This window comes from Pteropus medius, unplaced genomic scaffold (assembly GCF_902729225.1).
Source record: "Pteropus medius unplaced genomic scaffold, Ma_sr-lr_union100, whole genome shotgun sequence".
In the NCBI taxonomy this organism is placed as follows: domain Eukaryota; kingdom Metazoa; phylum Chordata; class Mammalia; order Chiroptera; family Pteropodidae; genus Pteropus; species Pteropus medius.
Window position 1 is genome coordinate 27,728,887 of NW_024350319.1, and position 10,880 is coordinate 27,739,766.

The window sequence follows — 10,880 nt, forward strand, 5'->3', positions numbered from 1 at the left end:
TGGGTGGTATCTCAATAATCTACAGATAGAATTGAAATTAAAATTGACCTCAGGAAAAGTAATGTGAATAGAAATTGTCTGAAATTTCAAATCTGCTCTAAATAGCACAGTAGAGGACTAAGGTACAATAAAGCTCTTTAATAGAGGTCAGAGAGAGTGTAAAATGTAAATGAATCCTTCCTCCAAGCTGTTGCCAGAACTGTGTTCCTAAAAATGAAATGAAATGTCTGCTGAAAATCCCTGTGCCTACAGGATAAAGTCTGACGTCCATAGCATGGCATGCAAAGCCTCTCACAGACAGAATTCAGCCTCAGAGGTGGCCCTTCCATGCTCTGTCCCCTTTCCTCAGATACACCCCATAATTTAACCATCCTGAGTGTGTACAGATACAATCTTGCATTTAATCATCACAATGATCCTGTAAAGTAGGTACTAGTCTCTTTCCCACTTTAGGAACGGGGAATCCAAAGCACAGAGCAACTAAGTCACTTGCCAAAGACCCCCTACTAGTAAAGAGCAAAAGAACTTGATATTCTCATACACATGTCGATGCCCTTTTTGCTTTCCATGCCTTGATCATGCATTTTCTTTGCCAGAAATTCCCTTCTCACTACCTTTTCTGTCTCACACACACTCCTTTTGGTAAACTTGTACTATCCCTTAAGACTCACTGACTTCTGAAAGCCTTCCCCAATTATCTCTGTTAGAACTGTCATTTCTTGCTCACTTCTTAACAGCTTTTTGCCCATGTCACCAGCTCAGCTCTAATCATTTGGGTTTCTAGTTAGTGATCAGTGAATCTCTTCCATGAGATTGAGAACTCTTTGAAAGCAGGAGCCTGGCCTTATTTATTTCATTTGAGTACCCATTCTGGGATATAGGTTCTCAAAAGAATTCGTTTAATAAATAAATAAAAAGGTAAAATATTGGAAACTCTCAAGTTATGTTTTTGAGACTGTTACTGAGAATCAAAAAATAAGTTAATTATGTATTTTTAACATAATAAACATAAGTTTAATGCATAGACACTGAATATCTCCACAAATTCTAGAATATGCTAGACAAAATACAGAGAAATCGCTAAAATTAAAAAAGTAATTATAAATCTTCCTTTTTATCTTTCAGAGCCCAAACCAGTCCAAATTGTTATCCCTTATGAAAGTCATAGTACCTCTGTAATCTTATTTGTTCAAACTCCTGATATTGGAGTGTTTGATGGCATACATGTTGTAACTGAAGGAGGGCCAAATGTAACTATGCCTTTAAAACATGACAGTAAAATAACTGTTGACAACTTAACCCCAGGCACAGAATATAATTTCTTTGTTTCCATCATCAGTGGGACTAAATTAAGTAATATGTATTATGTGCCTGCAGTAAAAACATGTAAGTATTTTAGGACTTGCATAAGCTTTTTCTTGATTTTGATTTTGTGTATCATTTCAAGTTAGTAGGATACATTCACTTTAATACAATTGTTCTGAAAGATCTATTAAAATAATTGCTGAAGCTGATCTTTTATTGCCCAAGTATACAGATTGAGCTAACCCTGTGAGATATTGAGAAATCATGGATTTTTAAAATAAAAATCTGTGTTAATGTCTTTAACAAAAAATATCTTTGTATATTAGTTAGAAATTTCAATGACTTAATCCAAGGGTGAGGAATGTGATTAATTTTAGGCAGATTATGAGAACTAGATTATATTTTTTGAAAGTATCGCTTAAAGCATGTAATCTAAGTGTGTGTGTGCTCTCCCCACGCTGCCATTTGGGAAGAACTATTGCATATGTTCCTTACCTCTTTGAATATTTACAATTAATATATATTATATTTGTTTATACCAATACTTACATTTTGAGATTCATATTGATTTTGATTTATCTTTTTTAAAGTTCCTCAAAAATTCTACAAATACTAATTTTGAACATTTAAGATGTGTGTAATTTATCTAAGCTATTCATCCAGTAGATGTAGCAATCAATGAATGGCGTAGAGTAATAAATGCCATGGAAAACCACATGGGGTCCTAAAAACATTAACATTTCCACTATAACATGTCCAGGTTCTTTGTGAATTGCTCTTTCTGTCTATAAATCTTTACATATATTATTATACCATCGTCTTCTTCCTCCCAAATTGTAATCCTTCCATGACTGTTTAAATTTAACTTTTCCATAAAATACTCCCAAACTGATGTTACGAATCACATTATTCCAATAACATTTTAACATATTTATAATCATCTCAGTATATGTTCATATTTTCTTTTGGCTTATGATTTTCATATACTTCTTATATCTATATTCTCTGCCTCTCTTCCTTATATTATAAATCATTATGGGAAACATTCTCTTTGACAGTTCTTGTCTTTCAAAATAATTTCAAAATAGTATTTGGTCATCTAACTATATCAATGTTGTGATATCGATCACCAAAATATATCGATATGTAAGAGTCTAAAGCTGCCATTTTTTCAGTTTTTCTGAAATTTTTTTTTCTTTATGCTAAATGAGATCTTTAAATTTTGAAAACTAACTATTAAAACTCATCGAATAAAAATTTATTTTTAGCTTCAGCCAATATTTAATACCAGAAGGATTCTTGTACTTTGTCTAGACTTCATATTTTTCTCTCTGTTGTGTTTTCAGCTTATGCTAGTAGTTTCAGAAAGCTTTAATTTCTTTTTCCTCTTTTGTATATTATGCATTTGCTCCTGTGAATTTGCTCCTATGTGGTTTTTAGTGCAACATTAAACTTAGCTACTTGTAATGGTATTTACAATGACTCTGAGTATTGGCACTGATTATCATATTTTTATACTATTATCGTATGTGTAAGCAACTACTTTTAATTAGGATAGAGAGATTGTTGATTAATATACTTTATTGTCCTTTTTTCACATTGTGCTTTTTTTTGTCTCCCTTTAAAGAGATAAATTAAAAGAAAAACTCAGCAAACATCCAAGAATTTAAGCATGTTGTGTGTTTTGGATAGGTTTGGAAGCACCATCAAATATCCATGAGGGCAAAGTTACAGACTCCTCCATAGAAATTCTCTGGAATCCAGCTGATGGAAATTTTCAGCATTATGAAATCACATGCATAAACTGTGCCACTGCTTTCATGGTATGTTAAGAGGGGCTCTTGGAGGAATTAAACTTGAATCTCTCATGCTGAATCCAATATTACCACATTCTTACATTAGATAATAATGAAACTAAATAACCTCTAAATTTTTTTTTTTTTTGGCCTGTGTTCGATTGTGGAGCATTTCTTAAATGAAAGCTTGCTAATTTATTCTTTTGGATTGGTAGGTCCAGAAGGTAGTGCAAGAAGCAGCAACATTCTCTAACCTGGATCCTGCCACAGTGTACACTTTTTCAATTCGCACTGAAAAAGAAGGTTTTAAAGACAGTACACCTAACATAAAAGAAATACAGACAGGTACAGTCTGTGTAAACACTTTAGTTATTTTTCAGTGTTCAAATACTTATTTGGTTCTTTTAGGAGAGATTTAATAAATAGTACATTCTTCCCAGATTTTCTTTACGGGCTAGCGGTATCATTTCATCTTTTTTTGTGTTTCCCCTTCCTTATATGGTTAGCATAACGTCTCTTGTGTATGGATTGCCAGACAATAGAGTGGCTAATTGCCTGGGATCTAGCCAGATGCTCCATTTGAGATTTAATTTCTCCACTGTTCAGTTAAGCAGACAATGAAGTGCCATTTACCCAATGTTAGTAACTTACTCCCAATGGCAGATGGTGATTTATTCTGTGGTAGTCATATGAAATAAAGGGTGATTGAGAAGGATGTATACAAAATGTATATTTTCACATCCAGGTGAAGTAAAATTGTCAACTTTTATTTTATTCTACTAAAATAACTTTCAGTTATTCTTGACACTGATGCTATGGGAACATTAATTTATATATTTAGAAAGTGGTCGTGTCTGGCATTCTTTTGCTGTAATATCAACGAATGGCATTGGGAAAAATACCTTGGCAATTTTGTTTCTTTCTCAAACTGTGGAAGAATTTTAGAGAGGAAACAAAATGCCTATCATACACTATTTAACTTTTTTTCCTCAGGAAAAAAGAAATCATTTCATATTCAGATTGTAGCTAACTTTCCTACTGATTATCCTTGTCATAATTTGGTATTTAATTAGAATGAGTCCTTAAAATCATTAAATATTTCTAAGAGTGGTGGTTGTATAAGACCAAGATATAATCTCTTCCTACATTTTAGAGACAAGGGAAATATTGAGTACAAGACCACTGGGATACACACTGGCTTTATTTCAAAGTTTAAAAAGGTTCTTGCTGTTTTTTTTTTTTCCTCTTTTGACTTAACTTCTCATATCTACAAAGGAGAATAAAAAGATATCTTGGTTACCCTCAGAGTTTGAAAGAAGTCAAAGCTATCCTGAGAATGTTTCAGGGTTGTTTTAAAGTAGGTGCTTAGTGTGGTAGAAAACGTTATTTTATGTGTTATGTTTTCAATGATATAGCCCCAAGTGCAATTGAATTTGTGAACCATAGTAGAAACTCAAATGCAATAACTGTTAGCTGGCCTTCACCTAGAAGTCTTCTGGATGGATACATTATTTCAATATCCAGTGAAAACTTCATGAAAGAAGAAATCTTGCCTTCCACAGAAAGGTATGAAAGTATTAAAAAAATTATGTTGAGTTGCATGGAGCATAAGATTAACATTTTATATATAATTTTAGAAAGCTATGTTAGTGTTTTACTATAAATAGTAATTAGAAAACTTTGCAAGATAACTTTTGGACAATAATATCATTAGGATAATTCTGATGTACAGTATGAAATTTATTCCTGCAAATAGATAATAATGAATTATTTCAGGATATCATCAGGCTTTTGTGCATGATATACACCTTTTGATTTAAATGAAATTTCTACATATGAGAAGCTATGATTTCTAATTAACCATTTGTGCTTACGTATAACAAATTATTTTCATAATAGATAATAAAAACAAAACATATATAAAGTTCTTTTTGCTGGTAGTACAAGCAAATAGACTTTCCAGATGTTTCTGATCTAATATCTTAACATTTGACTTCTCTTTACTGTGTAGGACATTCACATTTGATAGACTTTCTCCAGGAACTGACTTTTTAATTAGTGTTATAACTATCAAGGGACTAAAGAGAGGTCATCCTACTGTCCTCACGGTTAGCACTTGTAAGTTCAAATTTATATTTAACTTCTCATGGGTAAAAATAAGGGAAATAGTTGTGTTGAAAACCAATATATGATTAAAATGAAATAACTATGAAAATGGCTTATGGCATACTTAAAGAGAAGGAGCACTGTATTTATGTGGAGAATGTCTGAGTTATATTCCTGCCTCTATCACTTAGTAGTTATGTGACCTTGGGAAAAATTGTTACATTCTCACTTAGAAAACGAGAATAATTATTCCTGCCTAGATATAAAATCTTATAACTAATCTCAAATGCAAAGCTCTTTGTGAAAGTAAAATGTTCTCTAAAACCCTGAGGTACCATCATTATGAAAAAGTTAATATTTTTCTAATATTTTGGCTATATCTATAACACTTTATGAAAAACAAAACAAAACCTTGGAATATGACCAAAACATAGGTGGCACTGTGCTTTCAATTGCATTATTTGGGTTCAGTTTGTCTCTTCTGTCCTATTAGCATCATTTCCATGTATACCCACCCTGAACATATGCAGACATTCCAAAGAGCCCTGTTACTTGTGGGTCATAGCTGTATGAACAAATGCTCAAGCGTCAATGTCCTAGCACTATGAAAGCAGGCTTACTCACAGAATTTACAATGTGGATAAAGAGAGAACACCGAAAAATATAGCAACAGTCAAATCAATTTCTAGAAAATAAACTAAAAAAATCGAGCACTTATTATACACTAGCATGGTACTTACAATGTGCTTAAGTTACCACACTGAGTCTCCCCAGATGACCAAAAATGTAGGTTAAGGCTAGAGGTGTTCATAACTCATTATGGAAGATGAGATTTAATCCAGGTATCTAACTCTACGACTGATGTGGCACTGTTGCTGCTTATAAAGACTTTCCTAAGAAATATGAGATATCATTTTAAAAAATGATAGCTCATTATTTTGTATCAGTGAAAGCTTCTTGGGTTGCTGCTTAAATTTGGGTTATGTCATCATCATCGCCATCATTGTCGTCAGTGTTGTTGTCATCACCACACTGAGTGCTTGTTCTGTGTCAGGTACTTTGCTGTGCCTTTTTCTGTGCTTTATATCACTTAATTTTCAATGATAACCTTTATTCTATCAATTATAATAAGATGCTTTTTTTTTTTTTTACTTTTTTTACAAATGAGGAAACTGAGGCTTGGAGAATTTCATTAGCTTATACAAGGTAGCAGAGATTTCAACCCATGTTTCCCTGACATCACATTTGGTCTTTGTAACCACTGTGCTTCAGTAGAAGGGCCACTGTGTTATAGTGAAGGCTGGCTCTATCAATTCTTGGCTTTGTGACTTTATATGAATAATGATTCTATTTAGACCTTAAGTTCCTGGGTTTAATAATACTTTCTATCTTAATAATGCTTTAACTGTTTTCTCACACAAGGCTGGTAACATTTTTTTTTTCACCCTTTACACTTTATAATTTGATTTTTGTGTTCTCCTGTATATTAATAATTTTTGGTCTTTTTGTACCTTCCTTTCTTTTCAAACTACCTCAAATCCAATTAGAAGTTGATGGTATATTAATAAATGTACTAAATAGAGCTGAAATATATTATGGGTATATGGAGAATAATAAATTAATTGCAGTTGGATGGGAATATCGGTCACAAAAAATAGAATAAAAAGGATTGTGAATCAGTGATACAAGTTTCAACCTACTGCTGAGATGAATTCTAATAAAATTAAATCAATATGTAGGTAGGGACAAAAAAAAATCTCATGCAAAATTTGAATTTCAGAGATGAAATTATTCCAATAAAATGTTAATGTTACATTTCTTCCAGTTAAGGAAAGTAACATGAAGTTTTAATCTGAAATATAAATTAGAAATAGAAATATGTTACTGATTGAAAAATAAGTTTCTGTAACCTTCTCAGATAACACATTTAAAGGGAAAAGGAATTTGTGAACTTAAGGGGGATAGATATATCTCTCACTTTATGCAGTGTATAAAATTATAAGTTAAAAATCTCAATTATAATAACTTTATACTAAATTCTGCTGTAAGAAAAATAAATTTATAGTTAATGTAATTTTATTGTGGAAAAAGGCTTTCTAGAAATTTTTTTCCCTTCCGTTTTAGAAATGAGGAAACTGAGATTGAGGGTAAATAGCTTGAGTAAGATCATATAGTGCTAAAATTGACTTGAAAAACCTAGGAATCTTGTCCTCTTTTCCACAGCATGACAGTCCAAGGTTATCAGTCCAGTGTAGATAGCAGTAATGGTAAACATTTTCTTTCTTTCTTTGTTTCTTTCTCTTTTTTTAAAAAAAGAAACTTAATTTCTGTGTCTTATTTCATTGCCTTAGACCCAGACCCACCATCAGATTTGCTGATTTTGGGGCAGGAAGAAAACACAATATATTTGTCTTGGAAATTCCCACAAGGAGGTTTTGAAAAGTTTCAGGTAAAAAAAAAAACAGTGCTATCATACGACTTTTCTGTTTACTGAGGTCTTCATCTCACTCTTTCTTTTTGTCCTTCATGTTACATGAATGGCTTTTGAAATCATGGTACCACTCTTTTAATGTAAAATTTTTCTCCACAGTAATTTTTTTGTTGACTACTTTAAAAGTACAAAGCTGACATGGAAGGTGTTCAAATTTAAGTAAAATCTGATACTTGATGTAAATAAGTTTGAATTTTCAATGGAGATAGATATGTACATACATAGAACAAAGAAGTGAATAAAAGAATGACAGTGCTGAAGGATAATGCTTCTGTGACAGCACTGGCCAAAACAACAATTTCAGAAGTTAGAGCTGAGTGATGTGCCACAGACTCCCTTTCAGCTCCAACTTATAGATTTAATTAAGCGTGGAGACTTCCAGCCCAGAGGGTAGGAGAGTAAGATATATAGAGGAGCCACTTTTCAACTGTCTTTATGGTAAATTTGTACGTTTCCATTGCTGTTTGTTGCTAATAATTGTAATTTGGCATCAGATGAGGACATATTTTATACAACCTACATCCTACATTGTGTTGGTTTGTGAAGAGAATAAGCTTCTGGGGACAATACTGTTGTTTTGTATACTATGGGGGCAAACAACTTTTCCATAATTTTATTGTGGTAGGAGATGATAATTTTAGTTGTAAATAACAGAAGGAAACCTGAAATCATTTAAATAATAAAGAAAAATGTATTAATATAAGTGTGCCTCATGGAGACTAAGGAAAAGAATATAACTTTAATGTTAGAAAGAATTGGAATCAGATATTTTAAGCCCATTGAAAATTTAGGGTTTACTTTCTTCCATCTATTTCTTTCTGTTTATTTGCCGTAATTTTTTTCTTTTTTTTTTCCTAATGACCAACTTTCTCTGTTAAGCAATCCATTTGGTGAGTGGAAGAATGCCATACACAACTTCCAAGTACAGAGGAAGACAGATTCTCCCTAAATTCCCAAGGAAGAGACTGTGATTATTTCAAATTGGGTTAGACACCCAGTCCAGTTCTGGTCAACAATGGTTGTAGGTCCCACGTCATTGAAAAATGGTGGCCACAGGTCTGTGGCTGATGGGGTTGTAAAGAGAGATGTTAGAAACTGGGCAGATTTAACAAAAGATGTTTCCTATAAATATATAACATAATATAAAATTCAATGATTTATAGAACTGGTACAGTCTAAAAGGACTCAGCAATAAAATTACCAGACATTTGAAATGAACTAGTTAGTATATATGGGTTTTATATGAATTTCTTAAGGGAATCAAAGTAATAGTAGTTATGTTACAGACATAGAAAGAATCCACATCTATTTATAGTACCTGCTACTAAAGACAAAGAGGGGTGTGGTAGGCAGTATAATAGCCTTCCACAGATCCACAGCCTAATTCCTGGAATCTGGAACATACTATATTATGTGACAAAGGAGAATTAAGGTAGCAGCCCAAATTAAGTTTGCTAATTAGCGGGTTTTAAAATAGGAAAATTATAGTTTATCTGGGTGGCTACAGTATAATCACAAGGATCCTTTAATATGGAATAAAGAGGCAGAAGAGAAAGTATCAGATATGCCATGTGACAAAGATGAAAGGAAGCCATAAGCCAAAGAACGTGGGCGGTATCTAGAAGCTGAGAAAGGTTTTTATTTTTGTGGGTATGGTGTTGAGATATTATTGTCAAAGTGTTCTGATTAACTTATTAAAAGGCTAGATTTTAGGAATTTGGATAGATGAAAATGTAAGGACTTTGAATGTTTCTCTGATAATTTTAGTATTCTGGGCCAGCTCTTGACTATAATTTGATAATAGTCAATTAATGATTGAATTCTAAAGCAAGTGACTATCAAGGAAAAAGTTCATGCTGCTGAATAAAGTAAGTCAATTTGATTAAGTTATAATTTTTAAGGGAATCAAATATATCATTCAGCTTTCTTTAGAGACTAGATTCCTTTGATCTAAAAATCAACCCTTACTTGAAAATTTCCTGTCTGCTTGAACAAGAGTGTATGCCATCAAGATTATCCATGTTTTACAGTTTCCTTGGTGTTTAAACAATGATAGTTGTAACACATATGACTACAGTACTTTGAATATATTAAAATTCTATATTAAAATAATCATGGGCTAAGCCTTTTGGTTTGTTCAGTTAAAATATTTTTAACCTACTTAGACCATCTGACTTTAGCTTCCACTTGTTAGCTTTACAACGGAAATAAACTGTCTACCAATATGTTTATATAAGGCATTTGCATGTATGTATGTAACTCAGTAGTTGACTTATGTTGAAAATATTTAAAATAATATTATAATATATTAATTACATTAATAATTAATATAATTGATATTAATTATTAAATATTATTATATAGAGAGATTATTATAAATCTATCTTTAAGGCTTGTGTAAAGTAAAAAGCCTTCTGTGGCTCCCCACTGTCTATCTAACGTTATATATATTGCTTAGTGCGATCCTCAGTGCCGAAGAAGGACTCAATATGCTCTCTACTCTTTTATTTTCCTTACACCTCAGATCTCAACACTAAATTGTGTTGCCCACCGTTATCCATATGTTTTATGTTTTCCTGACTCTATTCTTTGGTCATATTGTTCTTTCAACCGATACATTTTTTCCCTTTTTTTTTTTGACAATTCTTCAAGACCTTTCATGAAAGTTCCCTTGAACACCATTTATCGATTTCCTGTACTAGAAATTTTAGCGTTGCCTCTTGACTCCTCTCTTTCTGTCATGTCTATATGTACTCGTTCACTGAATTGTAGTGATTCTACCTCAGAATTATTGCAAAAATCCTTCCCTTCCTTTCTATCCCCATTTTCTCTGCCTCAGTTCAGGCCCTTACCAGCGTTGCTGGCTCTTTCTTACTCCTAGGACCAAACTGACCTTCAGAACACATCTAAATCTGTTGAACCATTCTCTTATTACCTTTCCCTACACTCATTTGAATTCCAAACTCATATTGTAAATATCTTAGACGTCTTATTCTTTCTTTCTTTGATAATACACACCCCTTCGAGGATTCATCTGTGCAGGTTATTTTTTTGTGTGTATTCTTAACTCTCATCATTTTTTTGGGAGGAGGGGGTGGCTTCCCCAGCTGTTTCTAAAAATAGTTACTTTCTCTCTTCTCCAACTTTATTTTCATGTCTTTGTTATAGCATTTACACAATAC

General features: G+C 32.5%; 1 protein-coding gene across 3 annotated transcripts in view; it reads left to right on the forward strand.

Annotated features, from left to right (window-relative positions):
• The window catches only part of LOC120583380 (fibronectin-like), a 44,550-nt gene that overhangs the window by 23,644 nt on the left and 10,026 nt on the right, over nucleotides 1-10,880 (forward strand). For 2 of the 3 annotated variants that reach the window (XM_039838920.1, XM_039838921.1), the window contains exons 11-16: nucleotides 1,126-1,386; nucleotides 2,998-3,128; nucleotides 3,317-3,446; nucleotides 4,517-4,667; nucleotides 5,113-5,219; nucleotides 7,559-7,656. In XM_039838920.1, coding sequence (XP_039694854.1) covers nucleotides 1,126-1,386; nucleotides 2,998-3,128; nucleotides 3,317-3,446; nucleotides 4,517-4,667; nucleotides 5,113-5,219; nucleotides 7,559-7,656 — 878 coding nt within the window. Of the gene's footprint in view, nucleotides 1-1,125; nucleotides 1,387-2,997; nucleotides 3,129-3,316; nucleotides 3,447-4,516; nucleotides 4,668-5,112; nucleotides 5,220-7,558; nucleotides 7,657-8,577; nucleotides 9,811-10,880 lie in introns of those variants that run through there. The other variant, XM_039838922.1, reaches the window with a different exon arrangement.